Raw genomic sequence first — 25,077 nt, 5'->3', positions numbered from 1 at the left:
GGCTTTAGTAGCGGGACCACCTTGGCCGTTTTCCATTTTTCGGGAATGACAAAGGTGGAAAGGGATAGGTTGAAGACATGTGCTAAATATTTGAAACCCTCATTTCCTAGACTAGGTCTGGGCCCACTGCTTTAGATGGCTTAGCATGACCGATGGCATCCTGTTGTTGTTGTTGTAGCAGTTTCGCCCCACCTAATAGCTGCGACCGATCACAAGTTGTCATCAATATCCTCTAATGGGACTCCAAGGAAACTTACAGTTTCAACAGGGATTGGACCATAATGAAAGGGGTTTTATAAGCGTTGGTTCCACATTACAATTGAATAGATGGTTGGTGTCATGTGGGGACACATTGCAAGCGGGGCATACATTTTGTATGCCGGGGTTGATTCTGGATAGGTAAGAGTTTAGTCTGTTACAGTATCCAGAACGAAGTTGAGCTAGAGTAACTCGCGTTTCCCTGAGGAGTATGCGTTCCTCTTCCGCAAGTTTTGAGTACTGTTCTTTGAGTACTGGATTCACCGGGCAATTCCTGGCATAAAGGTCCGACGCCTGTTTGTGGAGTTCAACAAGGACCTGCTTGTGTTTTTTTGCTTCATACGGCTGAGTTCTCAGGTGCCATATTTCCTCATAATGCTTACGGAGATGACTCCTTAAGCCCCTAGGCGGTGTTGGGATGCCCAGTTTTCTGGGTATCAAAGGAACTGTCTGGTTAGCATCTCATTTCTCTCCCTAATGGGGAGTATTATCGCCTCATTATGTAGATGGTGTTCTGGGAACATAAGAAGACAGCCCGTGGCGGTTCTGAGAGCAGTATTTTGGCAGGCCTGCAGCTTCTTCCAGTGAGTAGTTTTTAGGCTTGGCGACCATATAGGGGACGCGTAGCACGCAATCGGCTATCCAATTGCTTTGTATGTGGTAATGTGCGTTTCTTTGTCTTTTCCCCAAGTACTGCCAGCAAGGGATTTGAGGATTTTATTACGGCTCTGGATTTTCGGTACAATTGCGCCTGCATGCTCACCAAAATGTAGATCATGATCAAACGTCACACCCAAGATTTTGGGGTGTAGGACAGTCGGTGGATGTTCAAAATGGTCGACATTTGGGACGTCCATCTTGTAAATAAGGTTGCGGAGGATTTAGTCGGTGATAATGCCATATTTCGCGAGGCGAAACAACTGGAGATTAGGGAGGTAGCTGTTGCAAAGCTCATCGATCTGTGGGCCTGGTCCTGTGGCTATTATTGTGCAGTCATCGGGGGGGGGGGGGGGGGGGGGGGGCTTAGACGTAGACTACGGGACGCCCTTGGGCGTGAACAGCAAGGAGCCACAAAAGATTTATAAAAGTTACGTGGACGTCGGGTTTTGGGATTAAGCCCAGAACAACCTGTCCGATGCAACCATCCCTTGCACGAGACACACTGAACAGAGTATGACCGTCCTAAAAATATTCTTTTCCGGCAGATGCAGCAAACCCATTTCTCAGGACCGGGGTCAGGAGACGGACCCGGATTGGATTCGATGCCTTCCCGGAGTAAGAGAATATGGAGCAGTCCTGCTGCAAGGAGCTGCTGGGAGGATGACAATTTGTGGGAGGGACGAAACAAATTAGATGGGGTCACACTGAAATGACAGTCCTTGGTGGGAAAAAATACCGAGTCGCTCCGGGACATAGAACCGACTGCCTTATCCAATCATTGAGTTGTGCTTGCGACAAAGAGTTTCTTTCGTTTTCCGTTTGAAATCCAGTACAACATGATTCCGCGTAATCAGATACTGCTGTTGACAATGAAACTTGATCCGGAACTAAAGTTAAATTTGATTCTGGCAATGTAGCTTCCGTTGAATTTAGTTCTGGTAATGACACTGTAGATACGCTCGCACAGGTTACTTTTCTTGACTGTCCAACCCCAAGTACTTTTGTAGTACAAATATAGCAGTCCGTTGAATGGCAAGTTGGTCCCTCCACTTCATTGGTGTAATAAATTTCATATGTCGCCTAAATAGATAGTTTAAGAAATTAGTCAGCTATGCATTAAAAGGGAGCAAATTCCTAATTTATACAACGCACCTTTTTGTTCCGGTTTCCGAAAAAATCAATCTGAATCGACATGTGGTGCACACAGTATTCGGTATCCATGGTTTTAGGCTCATGTAACTTTCAAAGGATCTGAAAACACGCATCGCATTCTTTTAACGATAAATTGACCGCAGATGAAACAGAACATATCTGGATCATTTGTACACTCAAACTCTCGCGCCTTTTATTCATATTATATATTTAAGTAAATGACGGGTTATAAACTGAACAGTATCCGGCGAGCCTTGCAGATATTATGAACGAACAAGGCGCATGTATTATTATTTATACTTAGATCAAGTAAAAATTCAAGCCTACCTAGACAAAAAGGTTCCCCAGTTCTACAAAGAAAACACTACCTGCCTTAAAAATATGCTCTTGCTTGAAATGTACCTGGGTTTGAGAAAGCGACACTAACAGTTTCTTGTATCTAATAACCCTTCGAAAATCTACCTGCTAACTAACTGATATACGAATACCAACACATACATATGTACCAGTTGGTACTTAAGTATTAAATGGATATATTTACTTGAATGCTTATAACTTTTTATTAGTCCATCGATTTTGTTGAATGAAAGCTTATTTTTTTTTTTTTGTACTAAAACAGAGCTTAGAGAGAAAAAAAAATCTGCAAAAAAATAAAAAGTTTTCGAGATCCTTCCTCGGAAAGTAAATTTTTTTTTCTATTTTTACAAAAAAATTGAAAAAATCCGTAATGATTGTTCGTTATCTTTGAATCTGCAGGGCCTAGCAAAAAGTGTTGTATGCACAGTTTATAGCAAATTTACCTTTTAAAAGCTTCAATCTTCAAACCCGCTTTAGAATTGCTGTTTTTTTCTTTCTTTTTTTTTTGAAAAAAACGGCAATTCGTTCATAGAATAAAAATAACCTTGACTTTCGGCATCAGGGGGTGATTTTACATAGAAATTTTATAATGGCGTCTCTGGTGCAGAAAAAATTGGAATTTGTGACCCAGTGTAAGTGACTCAAGATTAAGAGAAATACAAAAACTATAAAGAGAAGTATATTGCCATTAACTGTCGATCGTCATATGATAATTGCCTTGTTCAGCTGATATATGTTCCTGTGCTGTATAAAGCATAGTTTCAGGCGGAAGTGAGAATGGCGGTACAGTGGGGGTTGTATTATTGTAACGCTACGTTACACAAGGTCTAAACTTTTCATGAACATCCTTCTCGAATAGTTGCTTATTTACTTCTCTCATACCTCTGCGTCTCATATTCACTGTACTCATATCTGAGTAATATGCGCTCTTTATCATTGAACAAATAAAATTTTATTCATTAGGGATTTATTACCACACTCGTACCTTTTTATTATATTCTCTCACGCTTAAAAATATAATTGTATTTTCAATAAATAAATCACAATGGCGAATGAGTAAATATAAACTGAAATAAATCCTTTGTCAATGCAAGAAATGATGAGTTTACTATAACAACTTAATGGCGGTAACTACAAAATGTTCAACGGTTACTTTTCCTGATTAAGAGCATTGATGAACTCCTCTAGCTTTTCCTGTATGTGCCGCACTTTAACTGTTATTAAGAAGGGACAATAAAAATTAAATATTTTTAGATTAATAACCAAACTTAAGCATACTTAGTTCCTCAGCTAGTGTAACACGCTTTCCAGTTAGTAACTGTGCCTTTTTCTCCTCATCTTCACTAAACTCGTCCAAAACGTCTTTGATTTCCTTGTCTAAACGACGCGCTTCACGGTTAATGACTTGCTGCCGCAATGCGTTCGATGTCACTTTAATTACTTGTTGAATTCTCCAAAATAATACAACATCACTACAACTTATCTAGATTGAAAAGCATTTTTTTATACCACCAACAAACGAAAATTCTTAATTTCTGCAAGTAATTACCTCACATTCGGCCCCTTGTTGACTATATAGATAATATGCTTTTCGACAATCATTGGCCCGATGAAGCGCCTGTTTCAGAAAATGTCTACGAGTTAAAGAAAAATCTCAATTCAGTTGTATAATTCATACTATAGACAAATATGTTACTTTTGTTTAAAGCTAGAAGAAGATATTAATTTTGTAACTTTTACCTTCTGTATACGGGGAACCATGTCTGCCGGATGTAATCTGTATCGACCTCAATGCCATCGCGTTGCAGATTTTTTCGAACCGTCGTTAATTCATCGTAAGTTAAAGTTGGTAAATGTTTCTAAATAAATAAAAAGCATCATTTATTATTCGTTAATGTAATTGAAATAAATAATTCTTTACATCATCATTTTTCAAAACTTTATCCAATTCTGTTTTAACATGGCGTCGTTTTGCTTGATCCTCTGTTAGATATTTCCACTGAGTTATACGAGTAAATTGGCCAGGTCCCATCATTTCATTTAAAGTCTCTTCAGTCTGTGCAAGTTTTGTTTTTACAGAGGTTTCTAGGAATTTAACGGCTTGATCCCACTCAGATTTATCGTGTACAAATCTATCTTCCAGTGTATTTAACTGAATAACACGAAGCATGTCGATAGCCTTATCTTCCCACGAATGGCGACGAATAGCTTCATCCACAACTGCAGCTTTAAGATTATCAAATATATCATCATGGTCAGGTGATTTTTTCGCCTTCTCAATAAGATTTACGAATTCATTATGAAGTGCTTCCCAGCCTGCACAAATATATAATATTTATAATGAATGATTAAGTATTAATTTAATAATTCAGTAAGCATACGTACCAGCTTCAACAGATTTAGCTGGTAGAGCCTGCTCAGCCCATTGACGTAGCTTTATATCCACCATCGTATTAAAAGAATCTATTAAAATGTAACGATAACTTTATTAACATTTGAATTCAATATTCGTAGATAACTATACTAATTTGATGATATGATACTACAATATAATACTATGTGTGATTATAGCAATATTACAAAACAAAAGCTCCCTGACGTGTTGCATCCCTTTGCAATGCAAATGATTTCATGCAGTTATTGCGCTGTCTGTCTAACGCTACATGGACATACATATATGGTAGCACAAATATTTGGTCAAGCAAACCAAACTTATTAGCATCCGTTTAAATGACTGTTAATAGCAACTTTTAGTTGTTTTTATCCTCTTTTGGACAAATCGTTACAAAACACAGCATATTGAGAGGAAACACTGGTGAGCTTGTCTACACATAATTTCTACTATATATTTACATAATATTACTTTGAGAACCTGACTGTGCGGCCGGTAGGTAAATATTCTCAAAAACGTAATTAGACAGTTTGTCCCATAGTTTTTCTGTTAAAGCCTCTTCCCACTTTTTGGATGATATTTGTGAAAGTGTAACAACTTCGTCTAAGATTTCGCCTTTAGCCTTGTCAAACAATTCATCTCTTCCGGATTCTCGAAGTCTGCATAGTTAGAAAATAATTTATATCACAATTTATATTTACTAATATGGCGCTATTTCTTTACCGTGGAAAATTATTTTTCCACTCTGTTTCCAAATTAAATCTGGTGGCTTTAAATGCATCTGCTTGTTGCTCTATAGTTTCGCGTACCATTTTCCAAAACCGATCAGATACAGCCAAACTAAGATTTCGACTAGTTACTTGATGCGGCATAATTACACCGCGCCGACTGCAAAATAAATATGGGAACGAATTCCGTTGGGAATTATAAATTGATATACTTACTGAAAGAGTTTCGAATTTTTAAAGAAGTCTTCTTCGTATTGTCTAATGGCTTCAATGCTGTCATCCTTACGGCCACGTCCAGTTACAACAGCATAATAACCTAGCGCTTTCATTGGAAATAGTTTGCCCGAAAGGATCTTTCGAATCTGTTAAATAACATTTGCTTATTTTAATAACATTTAGTTGTAAATAAAAAAAAATAGTAATTATTATTATTATTAGGCCTCGCTGCACTGCGACTTTTATTTATATCTATTCTGCCTATTACTATATGTGGAGACTTTTAATATATTGTAACGAATTAGGGGGATTTCTGATAATTATGCACCTTCTGCTAACGTTCGAATCGCTGAACTGTCGAATAAGTAACTCCAATATTCAGTATTGCAAAATCGTCTTTATTTAGACTACTTTGGGAGTAGTACAATTATACCTCAATATCACGTACTTCACAAAAGCATGTTTAAATCAAACGATTTAGTCATTCCTCAGCTTGCGCTGCTTTTTTACTCTCTGTTGCCTCGTCCGCATATTTCTCCTAAGGTCTAGATGTTTTTTAGCTAGATGGTATTTTAGCTATATGCATGTGTATGTGTAACAACTTCTGCACTTTGCTGATGGTTGGTTGGTTGGATTGGCGAGTCCCAATTCACTCCAATTAGCACTCATGCGCCGTTTTAATACCACAAACTCGTGAGTTAACCGATGAAAGGATGTTGTAAGAAGACTAATAAACATTCCGTGGAGTTTATAAATTTGAGAAGCTCTCCCGGCCTAACATCCTTGAGTTCTGGGAGGCTTTCGAAAAAGTGGTTTCCAAGAAACTTTATTCTGCTTCGACAGCGTGCTAGGCATTTGCACAGCAGATGTTCAACGGTTTCCTCCGCCTCCGGACGCTTTCAGCTGCGATAGGAGGTATTGTGTTCCAAACCCATCCGTGCCGCCTGTACCCCAACTGCCCAATGTCCCGTAATCACCGCAACTACTCTGGATATATCCCTTCTGTTCATCTTAAGGACAGCTATAGATCGTTTTTTGTTATATAATGGCCACATGCTCTTGGAAACTCTACAGGTCCGCAACCGATTCCACCTATTGTTGGCCTCACTCAACCAGTGCCGGGAGATGCGACCCTTGATGAGTCCCAGGGGTGCAAGGACCTCCTTCGCTCCTGAGACATCAAGAGCCGCTCCACGCCGTGCCAACTCATCCGCCATCTCGTTACCCTGTATGTTTCCATGCCCCGGTACCCATATCAGGATAACGATCTGCCGGCTCGCCAGAATCATGGCGCTCTCCCTCGTCTCTGACCCGAGGGCCCCAAGAGCCGCCTGGCTATGCAGAGACGGGGAGCCACAAACATAAGGACGTGGGCGGGACAGTCGCAAATACTCCCACTCCGCAAGCCATTTTAGATCCGTCCGTGGAAACCGAGATGTCGAATCTCTGAGTGATCCCCCATCTTTCCTTGTGGGGAAGAGAATGTGTAGTTTGTGTCGAAGACCGTCCTTGGACATATGTAGTCCGTTTTTGACAAGATGCGGGAGTCGGCCGTGCCCGTATTTACGCTCCCTCCAAAGGCCCAACTCCCGAAGCCTTAGGACCCCTTGAGATGCCGTTTCCTTGATAAAGAGATCTACCGGTGGCACTTAGCTGATTACTACATATGTGAGATATTCTTCGTCGCCTTGCATGTGTACATGTACATAAGTGTAGCTGTTTGCTGTTGTGATTATTTACTAACAGCATAGTGATGCTAATATTCGCCACAATATTTAAGTACATAAACAGTCGAAATGGTCGGACTGGTACCTTAACGGTGCTTGTTACCGGAAATTTCGGGATCTATATACAGCAAAGGATTATCAACATCGATAATACCCCCCCCCCCCCTCCCTCCCCCAAACCTTTTGGGAGTGCAACAACAACCGAAAACTTCTATTCCATACATGCATAACGTGATGTTCCTTAATAGAACAAAAGGCTTGGACAGCTGAGATGTCAAGCTAGGAAGTTTAATAGAGCAAGAGCTACGAGCGATCGGGATCAGTACAGAATCGTTCTAACATCATGCAACAAAGAACATGGGCGATCTTAAAGGGCTACTTGGTTCCTGATTTTTGGTATTGTGGTGGAGTCTAAATGTGGAAAATGTAGAGCAAGCTCACGTAATGCTACTATACCGTGCAATGCAGTGTACGGAGCTGTTTTTCATGTGGAATGTATTGGTTTCACTAAATATGAGACAGATGCATTGCTCAAGCATGCCAACCTAAAGTTTTTGTGTGATTATTGCATTGAGTACATTGGAGGTGCGCATAATAAATTCACTGAAATATTCACCCCTATTCTGCATTTCGATTACGTTCCCGTTCTACGCTTCGCTTCAATAGAAGTTTGGTATTCTGCATTACGACGGAATCGTAAAGAGAAGAGGAAGAGCAAATGATTTTTCGAAATCAGCTGTTGGTACGGAATGTGTGAACATTGGAACAAAATAAATTAAAGATAATTTGTAAAAAAAAACTGTAAAAAGGTTTATATTTTATTATCCACGCCATTTTGTACAAAAAAAAGCAACAGAATATATTGCCGCAGTGTTATATTTTGTTGAGTGAAGTGCTTTCATAACTGCAAGTGTGTTTTTGTCGTTCTTTTGGCCAATTCCCTACCGTGGCCACCAAGTTTTGTTACAACGGATTCCTGCACGAAAATAGTTGACATTTTCTGAATTTTAAGGATGCTAATTTCATTGCACCGTGGTGTGATGGTAGCGTGCTCCGCCTATCACACCGTATGCCCTGGGTTCAACTCCCGGGCAAAGCAACATCAAAATTTTAGAAATAAGATTTTTCAATTAGAAGAAAATTTGTCTAAGCGGGGTCGCCCCTCGGCAGTGTTTGGCAAGCACTCCGGGCGTATTTCTGCCATGAAAAGCTCTCAGTGAAAACTCATCTGCTTTGCAGATGCCGTTCGGAGTCGGCATAAAACATGTAGGTCCCGTCCGGCCAATTTGTAGGGAAAATCAAGAGGAGCACGACGCAAATTGGAAGAGAAGCTCGGCCTTAGATCTCTTCGGAGGTTATCGCGCCTTACATTTATTTTATTTATTTAATTTCATTGCACTGGCCTAAAATACTTTATGAAGATTTATTTATTCTTTCCGCAAGGATTGTTTACGTTTTCGCTTCACCTTCCTCTACTCCGGCAGCTTGCTTTGGCATATAACTGGACCCAACGAACAGACACAAATTGTAGCTGTCTATTATAATGGAAACAATAGCCGCGGCATTATTTATGGAGTTGGAAAGCAACGCTTACGAAAATGGCCAGGCGAGAATGGAAAGCAAATATTGCGAAATTTGTGTAATCCATTTGAGATGAGTGACGAATTGTAAGAAATTGAACTTATAAGTGGTAAAGTTTAATGACTTATTTTCTTATTTAGGTTAAAAAAAAACTTTCGACTTAACAAGGATGCTTTCAAGTATGTGTTAGATACTTTTGCGGGGCAAATACGTCCAAGGACTTCGACATCGACATGTTGTTTTTGACCTGAAAACATATAAAAAACAATCATCATCAAGCCTTCTACGTTTCTTAACAATTTTTACTTACATTTTTGTTAAAATTCTGTTATAAATTAATAAAAAAATAAAAAGAAAATATTTTTCCGCCAACTAATTTGCAACTTAGAAAAACGGAACTACGATCGAAATGCAGAAAACAAAAAATCGAACGATTCGAAGTTGGATCGAAAGAGATTGGAACACAGAATACCAAAATTGCCAAATCGAAAGAATTCCAATCCAAGTCGAAATGCAGAATAGGGCTGATTAAGCCTTATTAAAGATACCGAAAAAAAATCTTCAAATACTGTGGAAGAAAAAATAAATAAGGTGAATGAAACGGGAAAGCAAATCAAAAAAGCTGTAGATAACAAAAGTGCAAACAAAGAGAACCATTTAGAAATAAGAGCAACCTATGCGGATAAACTAAAAAACCCGATAGCTGAAAATGCACCTGTTATACTGAAACCAAAAATAAATCAACAAAGTGATGTAACGAAGAGTGATGTAAAAACAATAATAAAGCCATTAAAATTGAGTGTAGGTATAATCGAGATAACTAATAGGCAAAACGGAGCAGTAGCTATACCAGAGCCGGCCAAAAGTTGCACATTGTGCAATTTGAGTTCGTATTTTCACACAGACCCTAACGATGTGCTATAACGATGGTTTGCTTTCGCTTGTCACTCACTAAAATCAACAGTGAATGCAAAAGGAAAAGTCCATGGTAATTTTTGGGCACATAATAAAAACAATATGCTGCAATGTTAAAGTGACTTTTAATGCGTTTTAGTTAGTATTCTTAAGTTCCTTTGAACATACATATTAATATTGACAATTTAAATATTAATAATTAATAATAATTAATTAATTATTAATAAATATTGACAATTTAATATAAGTAACTTTTTATACGTTCTACTTAACTAAATAATTAATATAGAGCGGTAAACGACTCACACAATAAAGAATTAAAATTGAAACTCCTTCTAGTCGTTTATATATATATATATATATATGTTTGTTTTATTTGGCAAAACAATTGTTTCGACACTCGCGACGTGTCATCATCAGTTGTTAGCTCCTAAAACAACAACAAAATTAAAATTATTACTTACATCCACAAAAGACAAATGCGAAAATTTGGACAAACCTGGCGTTTATTCAATCACTTGCTCCCAGAAAAACGACAACGGGAATGTATGCGGCGCAAAGTAGATCGGCCAATCGACCCGCACTGTACGAATCAGATTACTTGAGCACCTAAAATATATTCAGAATATTGATCCGAGAAGTGGAATCGCTGAACATGCTTTAGCGAATGAGCATTCAATAAGTGAGGACGATTGCCAGTTAATTAAGTCGGAATGTAATATTAAAAAATTAAACATTTTAGAATATCTACATATACATATATGTAAACAAAAATGATTCTGTAAATCGTGATACAGGCCCACTGTACTCGAGTCTCTTCACAGCATTCCAGTAAACTTAGATTGTTCCATATATTTTTATTACATATTACATACATATGTACATAATTACGTTTGTATTTTGTTGTTGTTGTTTAAACTCTCTTTTTATTATTTTCGCATTGCATTAGCTTTTACAAAAATTTTGAATGTTTGATTTGCATAGGCATACTTTGTTAATATTTGTAGACAATGGTTAGTTGATAACTAGCAACTGATGATGACACGTCGCGAGTGTCGAAACAATTGTTTTGCCAAATAAAACAAACATATATATATATATATAAACGACTAGAAGGAGTTTCAATTTTAATTCTTTAACGTTCTACTTAGTTTTATTAATTTTTATCCTTTTTTTTTTATTGAATAACTTTATGTTTTGAAAATATATATTTCTATCTTTACATTTACTTTGTTTTGTAGTTCTTTCCTAATGAAAAAGTGATTTTTTTAAGTAAATTTTGCATTTAAGAAGCACCATACCTTCTTTTATAAAAATTTTTATCTGGCTAGCTCGACCTCCACGTTCTTAGTTATATGAATATTAATAAATATTGTTAGGATTAGCTTGAAATAAAATAACCAGAGTCGTTTTTAATTTCGAACTTCACAGTCCACATTTTCTTTTAGCACACTGTGGGGAGTTGTCACTCAATTTTTACACACACTTATGCAATTTTTTTAGTATTTGTGTGGCCGGCTCTGAGCTATACGATGTGAAAGCGATGAAGCAAGAAAAATATTGGTAAATGATATTAAAGAAAAAGTGAGTGAAAAATATGACATTCAACTACCAGCAATGAAAAGGCCAAAGATATTGATATGTGGTTGAGTGAAACGCTCGATGGGAAGACAATAACTCAAGAAATAAAAACTCAAAACAATTTGCAAGAGAGCTACTTGAAGTCTACAAATCGTACAAAAATCCAGCGGTGCACAACGCAATAATTGAAATTGATGGAAAAGGTTTTTAAAAAGTTATGGAACTTGGAAAAATTAACGTGGAATGGGATAAGTGCAAGGTGTATGAAAGCCACAATATTTTAAGGCGCTATAAGTGCTGGGGTTACAACCACACAAGCAAAGTGTGTAAGGAAAGCGTCCAAATATGTGCTAAGTGTGGCGAAAAAGGCCATGCATACGACCAGTGTACAAATAATGTTTTAATGTGCGTTAATTGTGTAAAAGCAAAGGAGAGATTTAATCTGACTGATTTTAGTGTAAATCACGACAGCAGAAGCATTGATTGTCCGTCATTGCAAAAAAAGTTAAAAATTGAGTCCGAAAGGATTCAATATTAGCAATTAAATTCAATGATAAGAGGCTTGTATTTAAATATTGGCGGTTTAAGGACAAACTTTAATCAGCTCGAAGCTATTTCATTTGGTGTCAGATTCGAGTTTATCTGTGTGAGTGAAACTCATTTAACGAATTCAATACAGAATTGTGAAATAAAGCTAAGGGACTATCAGCTTGTGAGATGTGACAGCACATCAAACCATACAGGAGGTGTTCTATTTTATATTAGCCCAGAATGGCAGATTGAAGTTATAGAGGAAACAGCGCTCGAAAAAAGTATATGGTGCTTAATAATAATGGTCAAACAAAAAAATATTAATATAACTTTAGTTGGATTATATAGATCACCTGATAAAGTGCTATCCCCAGAAGTGTTTTGTGACTTTATTAAAAAAAAAATTAGCAATTATGTGACAGTGGTAGAGATGTTTTCCTAATAGGTGATTGTAAAATTGATTGGCTGGGAAATAGTGCCTACAGGGACCAAATTTGTCAGTCAGTGTCAGACAATGCACTAAAACAAATAGTTCTTGAACCAACAAGAACCACAAGAACTAGTGCAACTCTAATTGACTATGTATCGACTAATATTTCAAAAGCCGAAGCCAAGGTTAACGCCATTTATAAAATAAGTGAGCATGAGTCCATTGAAATTAATATAAAAATAAGGCAGGAAAGATGCAATAAGCTCGTGAAAGTAATAAAAAAGTTCTGCTTTGACAATATTCTATTTGCTGAAGAAAGAGCAAAGTCAAGATTTTCGAAAATTGACATGCATAATTTTAACGAATCTGTGAACATTTTCAGTAAAAAAATAAAGGAACCTATCAAAAAAATGATTACGCCTAGACCGGTTACACAAAAAAGAAACTTTGATGGGTGGTTTGGTGCTAATCTGCTCCAAATGAAAAAAAAAACAAAAATTTAATTATATAAATCAGCAAAAGGGAGCAACTCTCAGGCAGAGTGGCAGAACAGAAACAGTTACATTTCGAAGAAGGTTGATGCATCGAATGACCAAAAGACGATGTGCAGAACAATAAAACAATTTGTCCTAAACGAAGAGAGAACAGAAAATAGCAAAATTATGGTGAAATCCATAGAGATTAAAAACCCGTTGGAAATCGCTAACGAACTTAATACATTTTTTATAGAAAGTGTTGAATAGCTGAATAGAAATATACCCAATGTGACATATATAAACAACGTAAAGCCTTGTGATAAACAATTTAAATTTAAGAAATTAGAATTAAATGAGCTCAAGAGTATACTCAAAGCAATGAATAACAGGAAAGACTATCAGACCAATTCTAAATATTCTCGCGGAATTTTGTTCTCGTGGATTTTTTTATTCCCGCGGAAAAATTCCTACAATTCTTTTCTCCTAGGGAGAAGAATAATTGGGGAATAGAAATTTCGAATTTTCGAAGTCAGCTGTTTTGTGAATTGAAATTTCGTTGCGCATTTCTTATTTCGTTTAAAAAATTGAAAAGTTTAATTATTGTTGCAAATTTGTTTGAAACTGAGAAATAAAATATAAACAATGCACAGTATTGCATTTCATGTGTTATTCACTGAAATGAGTAATGAATTTGTGCCACAGCAACATCAACAGAGGAGCATAAGAAGACCGGCGGGATAACACAAATCCGCCGGAGTTGCCTGCATTCATTCTGCAAAGCAATTTTCTGGCGGCCAAGTCGAGTTGAGTTCGCCATATGCCAAAATCTATTTAAGCCTTCTTAAAAAATCCTTGCGCAATTTCTGGATGGCTGCATCAAATATGCGAAGAGCTCTTCCGTTGCTTATGATATATTTTTCGACTTAAAATAAAGAATATTGTGGTTGTAGTTGTTGTATTAACAGCAGGCATGCTTAACCAACGAACCGATATCATTTCGTTACGATAATTAACGTTAATAAACGAAACAAAGTCATTTGAAAGCATTAGCCAAGCTGATTGCAACTTTTCTCATGAATTTTGACAGTACGAACATTTCTCAGAGTGTTTTTGACATTACCACCAACGAATTACACAAACAAATTATATGGAATGTATGTGCGCTCGGTGTTACCACCTTACGGCTTCACCATGGCTATAGCATTGCCAGCACAATTCAAACATAAAGTATCACGTTTTTGTTAACGTTTTTAACGTTAACGAAAGCTTTTCGTTTCGGTTAAAAACGAGATACAATTTATCTTGATAATTTCTTTATCGATAATATTTCGAAGTGTTTCAACGGAAACGGTGGAAATTTTTTGATAAACGATTAGCTTAACGTTAAGGTGCATCCCTGATTAACAGTGAGTATATTGTGGTAGAATGTAAATACATATTTTAGCACAAATGTACAAATAAGTGTTCTTTCTTAAAATAACCAATTTCCTTTAACTATTTTGATGCATTCCCTTTAATTTAACTAGTGAAAAAACTCATATGAAATGGCAGAGAAATCTCCCTCTCCCACACATTCATAATCAGCCCAATTCTAAACCAAAATTCCGTGCGAGTTTTTTCCCTTCTCCCATTCCTCGTATTCTAAATAAAAATTCCTTGTGAGTTTTTTCACTTCTCCCTTTCCTCCTATTCTGAACAATGTTCGAAAAAGCGGAAACTGGTTATGGGAGAAAAGTAGGTATTATGAATGTGAGGGAGAGGGAGATTTCTCTGCCATTTCATAGGAGTTTTTTCACTTGGTTAAATTAAAGGGAATGCATCAAAATAGTTAAAGGAAATTCGTTCTTTTAAGAAAGAACACTTATTTGTAGAAATTTGTGCTAAAATATGTATTTACATTCTACCACAATATTCTCACTGTTAATACATCAACAACTACAACCACAATATTCTTTATTTTAAGTCGAAAAGTATATCATAAGCAACGGTAGAGCTCTTGGTATATGTACATATTTGATGCAGCCATCCAGAAATTGCGCAAGGATTTTTTAATAAGGCTTAAATAGATTTTGGCATATGACGAAGGACGAATTCAACTCAACTTGGCCGCCAGAAAATTGCTTTGCTGAATGAAAGCAGGCAACTCCGGCAGATTTGTGTTATGCGACCGTCTTCTTCTTATGTTCAGCTGTTGATGTTGCTGTGGCACCAATTCATTACTCATTTCAGTGAATACCACATGAAATGCAATAAATACTGTGCATTGTTTATATTTTATTTCTTAATTTCCAACAAATTTCCAGCAATAAACTTTTCAATATTTTAAACAAAATAAGAAATGTGCAACGAAATTTCAACTGACAAAACAGCTGACTTCGAAAATTCGAAAATCCTATTCCCCAATTATTGTTCTCCCTAGGAGAACAGAATTGGAGGAATTTTTCCGCGGGAATAAAAAAATCCGCGAGAACAAAATTCCGCGAGAATATTTAGAATTGGTCTGAATACCTACTTTTCTCCCAAAACCGGTTTCCGATTTTTCGAACATTGTTCAGAATAGGAGGAAAGGGAGAAGTGAAAAAACTCACATGGAATTTTTATTTAGAATACGAGGAATGGGAGAAGGAAAAAACTCGCACGGAATTTTCGTTTAGAATTGGGCTGAATACCTAATTTTCTCCCTTAACCGGTTTCCGCTTTTTCGAACATTGTTCAGAATAGGAGGAAAGGGAGAAGTGAAAAAACTCACATGGAATTTTTATTTAGAATACGAGGAATGGGAGAAGGAAAAAACTCGCACGGAATTTTCGTTTAGAATTGGGCTGTATAACTTGATATCCCCAAAAATAATACTATGTGAATTTGATGTGTTGGGCCCAATCCTCCTTAAAATTATTAATGCGTCATTCGAACTGGGAGAATTTCCAAAAAAATGAAAAAATTCAATGGTGGTACCAGTAGAAAAAGTTAAAAACACGCTAAATCCTGAAGAGTTTCGTCCCATCAATATGTTAATGACCGAAAGTAAAATACTTGAAAAAGTGATGCATAAACAATTAGAAGGCTACATGGAGAATAATCGGCTAATATCGGAAAAGCAATCGGGATTCCGACAACGTCGTAGCTGTGGGTCGGCAATAAATCTAGTAATTTCACACTGGAAGTCAGAAATGGACAACGGGAAATGTATAGTGGTTGTTTTCTTGGATTTCAAGCGAGCATTTGAAACAATTGATAGAGGAATTTTGTTAGAAAAAATGAGGCAGTACGGAATTAAGGGAGCCGAATACCAGTGGTTTCAAAGTTACTTAAGTAACAGTTGTCGGAAAAAGACATATGGAAGCTACACTATGCAGCCAGAAGAAACATTTCTTTCCGTAACTTTCTGGACTGTAGAGAAGGCTATCAACAATCACATATAATGGGAAGATAGGGTATATCCCTATCTTTAGAATCAGGGAATAAACCAAATAGCCCCAGCCTTATCCAACCTATGTAAGGCATCTCTACTGCTCGGCTATATTCCAAAAGGTGGACATAGGTTGAGGTAGTATTCCTAGCAAAGCCAGGGAAATCCGAACAAATGCCCCGTCGATCAATTCGCCCTTTCGTTTCCCCTAAATGGATAAATTTTTGGAGACATTTTTGGATCAGCATTTGTGTAGGACTCATAGCCTTACGGAGAAAACTGAAAATGCGTTGGAGTCTATATATATAGCCCTGGGCGATTTTCTTGACATCTCAGGGGCTTTCGACAACACGACACATCAAGCTCTCGAAAAAGCAAAAGAGAAGAAAAATCAGCTTTGAGCTGGGAGGAACAATTGAGTCAACTGTGTTAGCAAATATGATTCTTGTATAGTGTAAATGTTTATAACAGTGCATCACGAAATGTTGTATATGAATGGGCAAGGCGAAATAAGTTTCAATTGCTAAGTCTGAAGTTACCTTGTATTTACAAACGCAACATCCTGCGTGATTGTGGCGATGTTACTGTAATGCATAAGAGTGCGTTGAACCTGTTACCACGGCAGCCGGTTCTATGTACCTAAGCGACTCGGGTTCTTTTCCCGACCAAGGGCTGTCATTTCAGCGTAAGCCCATTTAGTTTGTTGTGTCCTCCGTTCGGGTTGTTCTGGGTTAGAGCCCAACGTTCGTCGTCCCCGAAATTTCAACAAACCCTTTGTGGCTCACGCTCAAGGGTACCACCTTCTAGCAGCAACGGTACCCAGCAGGCCACATAACTGTCCACTGCTCCAACCCATCACTGAAATCTTCGTAGCATAGACAGAAGTTATGCCGAGCACCAGCCTTTACCCCCGACCCACCCCTCCTTTTCCGACACACGCACTCGTGTAAGAAGGAGTCATCAACTCCTAGTCCACCACATCGTGTGCTCCGTATGCCAGCTAAGAATATTTATGATGGCGACATCGGTCCAATGTAGTTCATGCCTTGGCCGATGTCAGCTTCATAGATGCTCTGGGCCTAGAAATGGTAACCGTCCGAGCTGCACATTCTTTGCACCGTGCTGCCAAAACACAATTATTACGCCATCGACACCATGTACTCCAGCAGCGGTCGGAGAGCCCACCAGACAAAGCGTATCTACCCACCTCTAACTCCCAGAGTGACGACTGCCCCCCGTGTACTTTAGGATTATGCGACTAAACTGTAACGGGTTAACCGGAAAGATCGCGGAGATAGTTGACTACATGAATAAAAATAATATCCGTATAGCCGCAATTCAAGAAACAAAGCTAACTGCCAGATCGGATCTCCTAACTTGCGATGGCTTCAAGATCCACAGGATAGAGCGCACAAGGGGCAATAGTGGTGGTCTTGCCTTTATCACCTATCACACCGTGCAATATAGTCAATTTCAACACAAAATCAGCCACAGGGACAAGACCTTAGAAAGCCAACGCATAACCATCCGGTCAGGTGATGTTGACCCATAAATAATTATCATCTATATTGCTCCTGCCTCCTCCAGACCAAGTGGTTATCGCCCTGATATCAGCGCGCAACTCAGTGGCGAAAACCGACTTACTCTTGGCGATTTCAATGCTCACCTCGACCTATGGGATTCCAGCTTGCCAGTTGATACTAGAGGTACACAGCTAGCACAGCAAATATACTTACAATACCACTTTCTGCACTATAAACTGCGATGCTCCCACTCGAATTGCAGGTAAGTGTCACAGCTCGTCAGACATTTCCATCGTCAGAGCAGGACTCAAAAACTGGGTCCAATGGCAGCCGATGCTTACCTAAGCATTTGACCAACTGCCTATACTCTTTTCAATATAGCGACCTGCCAATTTTATCACCTCTGAAAAGTGGACTTTTATTAATTTCAACAAAGCTAGCTGGGAAGGCTACACAACCTTCACAAATCAATCTTTTGCTGCTCTCCCCATTCCGACTGATGCCCAGCAAGGCGAGCGTGCGTTCAGCAAGGGCACCGCTTCAGCTTCGGTACGCCTTATTCCGGCCGGTAGAATATCAGAAATCATACCCCATTTCCCGGTGGAACCTGTAAACTTTGCAAGAGAACGTGACCCCAAGAAACAACTCGATCCTAGAGACCCCCATAATAGGAGTCTCAATTTGTATATTATGCGGCTGCTGAATGAGGACAAACCGTCCACATGGGAGGAGCATCTAAAGAACTGCAACCTCTCTGCGAGTGTTGGTAAACAACGAAAAGAAATGCGCGAGCGCCTTTTGCTGACAATTTATAATGCTTCTTTCAGTAGGCAAGGCCAGACGTCCTTCAAACAGACGGTCACATAAATGTGAACATTCACCCACTACCATCACCCGCACAGAGGTTGAAGAAGCCATCCAAGGCCAAGATCTCTAAATCAGTCTGGGCTTATAGACGGAATAGCAATGCCAATGCTAAAAAAATGTTCCCGCTGAGGGAAAAACTACCAAACGCATATTTTTAACTGTCGATGAAGGCCTTTGTCATTCCCGAACAATGGAAAATAGCAAAGATAATTCCACTACTTCAGCCTGAGAAACCAGAAAAGGAGGGCGAGTTTTATCGACGGATATTATTCCTTTCTCCAGTAGCGAAGACATTAGAAACCATCATGCTGCCTCATTTCACGGCGAATCTTCGCCTAGCTACCCAATAATATGGCTTCCGCAAAATGCATAGCACTGCCACCGCGCTAAACGCCATAAACACTCAGATAAATTACGGACTAAATCAGGAAAAACCCCATCACAGGACGGTGCTCGTGGCACTCTAAATGTCAAAAGTTAAAAGGCTTACCCCTTCCTTCTTGTCTAAAAAGATGGACCGCAAATTATCTGAATGGTCGGCAAGCGTCGGTTCAAGTTAGGAACGAAGCATCAAAACATATGAGAATTAAACAGGGGGTACCACAGGATGGTGTCCTATCCCCGCTTCTGTCTACATATCAAACCTCCCTGCCCCACCAGAAGTTACAATCGTTTCCTATACGACTGCACGATTATGGCAACGGGTCTGCCATACGAATTAATTTCTAAAGCCATCTCCCCGGTCTTTCTAGTTTCATCACCTCGCGCAACCTGGTACTGGTTCTAGGTACCGGAGCGACTCGGGATTTGTCCCGACCAAGGACTGTTATTTCAGTGTAACCCCATTTAGTCTGTTGCATCCCTCCCAAAAATTGTCATCCTCCCAGCAGATCCTTGCAGCGGGACTGCGCCATATTCTCCTGTTCCGGGAAGGTATCGAACCCAATTCGGGACCTGTACCTGATCCCGGTCCAGAGAAATGGTTCGGCTGCGTTTGCCGGAAAATCTTGTCAGTGTGTCATGTGTAAGGGATGGTTGCATCGGGCGCGATGTTCCGGGCTAGACCCCAAAATACGACGTCCTCGTAACTTTTACAAATCTTTTGTGGCTCCTTGCTATTTACGCCCAAGGGTGTCGCATAGTCTGCGCCCCCACTAGCCTCTAGCAGCCCCGCTGCTCAGCAAGTCACAAGTACCCGCTGCTGCTCGCACCACGGCGCCACCAACTCATACGGCCAATCCTAATGCAAATCCTGCCTTTGACGGTGCCACTTTCCTAGACGTTCTGGTCTCAGCGACGGCAACCCCCCGACGGATTTCATCGCGCCATGCTGCCAGTCCGCAAACCCACGTACACCGGGTACTCCAATGGTTACCCACGGGCGTACAGTCCCAGCGCCACAACAGCATTTGCGTCCTGGCCTCCCTCAACTCAGGCGTTGTCACCTGTCACTTACACCCAGAGTGACGACGTCTCCCCCGTTGCACTTCAGAATACTGCAGTTAAACTGTAATGGATTACCTGGGAAGATCACGGAGATAGTTGATTTCATGAAGCGGCATAACATCCTCATTGCAGCGATCCAAGATCTGCTTTGCAGACCTGCTCTGGGTATAACGTCCACAGAAAATACCCACCACTCAGTGCAATATAATCTATTTGATCCCGACATCGGCCGCAGCCACAGTGTCCTGGAACGTCAAAGCATATATGTCCGATCAGGCGATGTAAACTTAGAAATCATCAACATCTACATACATTCCTCCTGTAACTTGTTGCCCCAGTGGATACTGTCTGAAATCAGCGCACTACTCACTGGGGAAAATCGCATTATCTTAGGCGATTTCAATGCCCACCACGATCTATAACATTCTAACCTACAGGCGGATAGCACGGATAAGATGTTGGGGACCAAATAAAGGAAACGACGTTCTGCACGATAAACGGAGACGCCCGCTCGAGCGATCTGCCGACTTCATCACCACTGAAAAACGCACTTTCATCAATTTTAAGAAAGGAAAGTGGGATGATTACAAAACTTATACTGATAATCGTTTTGTTGCCCTCCCTATCTCGATTGATGCCCGTCAAGGGGAGCGTGCTTTTCCCAAGGTCATTGAATCCGCTCCGAATAGTTTTATTCCCGCCAGAAGAATTCCGGGAATCCGGCCACATTTTCCCCAGGCCGCAGCTTTAGCGAGGGATATAAACCAACACATCAGATTGCTTGTGGATGAACACAAGTGGGCGAAATGGGAGGAGCGTTTGTGGGTAAGCTTTGGTCTACCGTAAAGTCCCTATCGAATCCGTCTAAGAACAATGACAAAATTTCCACCGCCTTTGGCGATAAAGTGCTGTCGTATGGAAAAAATGCGCGAGCGCTTTTTTCCGACAATATATAATGCATTCCAGGGTTGACAAAGTTAGATGGAGGGCCAACAGACGCGCACATAAACATAAATTCAGCGCATACCCAATTACCATCACCGCCAAAGAGGTTGAAGATGCGATCGTTCATGCTAAACCATCTAAAGCAGTGGGCCCAGACGGCATAGCCATGCCGATGATTAAAAACCTAGGCAAAGAGGGATTTAATTATCTAGCGCATGTCTTCAACTTGTTCCTGTCCACCTTCGTCATCCCCGAATAATGGAAAATGGCCAAGGTGGTCCCGCTACTAAAGCCTGGGAAACCAGCTAACATAGGAGAGTCATATCGCCCGATATCTCTCCTATCGCCAGTAGCCAGGACGCTTGAAGCCATTTTTCTCCCCTACTTCAAAGCAAATTTGCAGCTAGCCCGTCATCAGCATGGCTTCAGAAAACTCCATAGCACCACCACCGCGCTAAATGACATTAGCATTCAGATAAATTGCGGTTTAAATCAAAACCCCCACCATAGAACAGTACTCGTTGCGTTAGACCTGTCAAAAGCTTTTATTACGGTCAAATGGCGCGTTACTGCAAGACCTGGAAGGGTCTACGCTTCCCCCAAGTCTTAAAAGGTGGGCCGCAAATTATCTGTCTGGTCGGCAGGCATCGGTGCAATGCAGGAACGCAACAACCAAACCAAGAAGAATATCCCCATTTCTGTTTAACTTCTACATATCAAAGCTACCTTCACCACCAGAAGGAGTCACTATCGTTTCCTATGCCTATGGCTGCACAATAATGGCCACAGACCCAGGCCCACAGATCGATGAGCTTTGCAACAAAATAAACGGATATCCAGAGCCGCAATAAAATCCTGAAACTTCTTGCTGGCCGTACTTGGGGTAAAGATAAAGAAACGCTCATTACCACTTACAAAGCAATTGGCCAGCCGATTGCATGCTACGCGTCCCCGAGATGGTCGCCAAGACTAAAGACTACTCACTGGAAGAAGCTACAGGCCTGCCAAATTTCAGTTTCTGTTGAATACCCAGAAACCTGGGCATCCCAACAGCCATCTGATTGATGAGCCTACACCGCCTAGGGACTTAAGGAGTAACCTCCGTAAGCATTATGAGGAAATACGACACCTCAGAACACAGCCGTATGAAGCTAAAAAACACAAGCAGGTCCTCCGTAACATCCACAAACAGGCGTCGGACCGCTATGCCAGGAATTGCTCGGCGAATCCAGTACTTAAAGAATAATACCCGGAACTAGCAGAAGAGGTACACACTTTCCCTATTGAACCGCGAGTTATGTACAATCTAATATATATTATAAATGGCAAAGTTTGGATGTGAAGATGTTTGGATGTTTGTCCAGACGTTTGTCTTTGTGACTCAATCACGCAAGAACGGCTGGACGGATTTGTATGAAATTTGGCATGCATATAGCCAATTGTCTAAAAGGCTCTACTAGCTATATATTTTTCAAAAGGGGCGTGGTCTCCGCCCCCTAGGAACAGTTATAATTTAATTATTATATTTTTTTGTCTTTGCGACTGAATCACGCCAGAACGGCTTCACGGATTTTGATGAAATTTGGGACAGAGATAATAGGCTACTGGAGAAATTTTTTTCGAACATGGAAAGAGGGAAGGGGGTCCCACGACCCCTTCGAATAATTACTTTTTAACAATTTTTACACATTATAACTTTACGTATACTGACCTTCACCAATATTACAAACTCAATGGGTGAAATAAGTCGAGGGCTTACAAAGTGAGCAGTGATACACCCCCCCCCCCCCCCTCCTTTCCCCTCTCGTGCAAAATCTATAAATTCTTATAACTCAATGTAAATTTTGTCCTAAAATCAATAATTTTTGGTATCTGGCTCATACAGATCGAGATCTAAACATTTTTGGAAAAACGATCAGTGGTACTCTCCTCCTCCCGCCATCCGCCCTCCTTCAATTGTTTTTATTAGCCCGCTTTTATTAGCTTTACCTGTATGTTTCTTTGTAACTCTTCATTCGCTCCAACACGCCTGTTACATGGTTTTATAATTATCTTCACCCTATTTGTAATCCCGTTTGGGTCATATCGAGACCCTTCCGGGATCATTTCTGGATGGTTTTCGGGATCCGTCCGCGATCCCGCCGGGGTCATTTCTGGACTTTTTCGGGACTATTCCGGGATTATTTTGGGACCCTTCCGGGATCATTTGTGTATAGTTTTCGGGATCCGTTAGGGATTCCGTCGGGATTATTTTGGGACATTTTCGGGACTATTCCGGGATCATTTCGGGACTATTTCACGATCATTTGGGGACCCTTCCGGCATCATTTCTGGACGGTTTTCGGGATCCGCCCGGGATCCCGTCGGGGTCATTTCGGAACTTTTTCTCGACTAAGACTGGATCATTTGGGGACCCTTTCGGCATCATTTTTGGATGGTTTTCGGGATCCGTCCGGGTCCCGTCGAGGTCATTTCTGGACTTTTTCGCGACTGATACGGGATCATTTGAGGACCCTTTCGCCATCATTTCTGGATGGTTTTCGGGTTCCGTCCGGATCCCTTCAGGGTCATTTCGGGGCCCTTTCTCGACTAATACGGGATCATTTGGGGACCCTTTTGGCATCACTTCCCAATGGTTTTCGGGATCCGTCTGGTATCCCGTCGGGGTCATTTCGGGACTTTTTCTCGACTAATACGGGATCATTTGGGGACCTTTTCGGCATCATTTCTGTATGGTTTTCGGGATCCGTTCGGGATCCCTTCAGGGTCATTTTGGGACTTTTTCTCGACTGATGCGGGTTCCTTTGAGGTACTTTCCGGCATCATTTCTAGATGGTTTTCGGGATCCATCAGGGATCCCGTCGGGGTCATTTCTGGACTTTTTCTCGACTAATACGGGATAATTTGGGGTAGCTTCCGGCATCATTGCTAGATGGTTTTAGGGATCCGTCCGGGATCCCGTCTTGGTCATTTCGGGACTTTTTCTCGACTTATACGGGATCATTTGGGGTACCTTCCGGCATCATTTCTATATGGTTTTGAGGATCCGTCCGGGATCCCGTCGGGGTCATTTCGGGAATTTTTCTCAACTAATACGGGATCATTTGGGGACGCTTTCGGCATCATTTCTGGATGGTTTTCGGGGTCCGTCCGGTATCCCGTCGGGGTCATTTCGGGACTATTTCGGGATCATTTGGGGTACCTTCCGGCATCATTTCTAGATGGTTTTCGGGATCCGTCCGGGATCCCGTCGGGGTCATTTCGGTACTATTTCGGTATCATTTGAGGTACCTTCCGGCACCATTTCTAGATGGTTTTAGGGATCCGTCCGGGTTCCCGTCAGGGTCATTTCGGGACTATTTCGGGATACCTTCCGGCATCATTTCTGGATAGTTTTCGGGATCCATCCGGGATCCCGACGGGGTCAATTCAGGACTTTTTCTCGACTAATACGGGATGATTTGGGGACCCTTTCGGCATTATTTCTGGATGGTTTTCGGCATTCGTACGGGATCCTGCCACGGTCATTTCGGGACTATTTCGGGATCATTTGGGGTACCTTACGGCATCATTTCTATATGGTTTTGAGGATCCATCCGGGATCCCGACGGGGTCAATTCAGGACTTTTTCTCGACTAATACGGGATGATTTGGGGACCCTTTCGGCATCATTTCGGGATGGTTTTCGGGATCCGTACGGGATCCTGCCAGGGTCATTTCGGGACTATTTCGGGATCACTTGGGGTACCTTCCGGCATCATTTCTATATGATTTTGAGGATCCGTCCGGGATCCCGTCGGGGTTATTTCGGGACTTTTTATCGACTGGTATCGGATCATTTGGGGACCCTTTCGGCATAATTTCTGGATGGTTTTCGGTAATT

At 40.5% G+C, this 25,077-nt stretch overlaps 1 protein-coding gene across 4 annotated transcripts in view; it reads right to left on the bottom strand.

The window, feature by feature from the left end:
• Positions 1–3,393: 3,393 nt before the first annotated feature.
• Opa1 (Opa1 mitochondrial dynamin like GTPase) overlaps positions 3,394–25,077 on the bottom strand; it is an 88,371-nt gene continuing 66,687 nt past the window's right edge. For 2 of the 4 annotated variants that reach the window (XM_067773716.1, XM_067773719.1), the window contains 9 exons: positions 5,764–5,909; positions 5,543–5,707; positions 5,291–5,478; positions 4,813–4,890; positions 4,349–4,743; positions 4,168–4,286; positions 3,977–4,061; positions 3,706–3,910; positions 3,394–3,641 (listed from right to left, as the gene is read on the bottom strand). In XM_067773716.1, the coding sequence (XP_067629817.1) occupies positions 3,577–3,641; positions 3,706–3,910; positions 3,977–4,061; positions 4,168–4,286; positions 4,349–4,743; positions 4,813–4,890; positions 5,291–5,478; positions 5,543–5,707; positions 5,764–5,909 (1,446 nt within the window). In that variant the 3' untranslated portion in view covers positions 3,394–3,576. The remainder of the gene's footprint in view (positions 3,642–3,705; positions 3,911–3,976; positions 4,062–4,167; positions 4,287–4,348; positions 4,744–4,812; positions 4,891–5,290; positions 5,479–5,542; positions 5,708–5,763; positions 5,910–25,077) is intronic. The other 2 variants (XM_067773718.1, XM_067773720.1) reach the window with 1 other exon arrangement.

Source organism: Eurosta solidaginis, chromosome 3 (assembly GCF_040869045.1).
Source record: "Eurosta solidaginis isolate ZX-2024a chromosome 3, ASM4086904v1, whole genome shotgun sequence".
NCBI classification, from domain to species: domain Eukaryota; kingdom Metazoa; phylum Arthropoda; class Insecta; order Diptera; family Tephritidae; genus Eurosta; species Eurosta solidaginis.
This window is presented reverse-complemented; position numbering and strand designations above follow the sequence as displayed.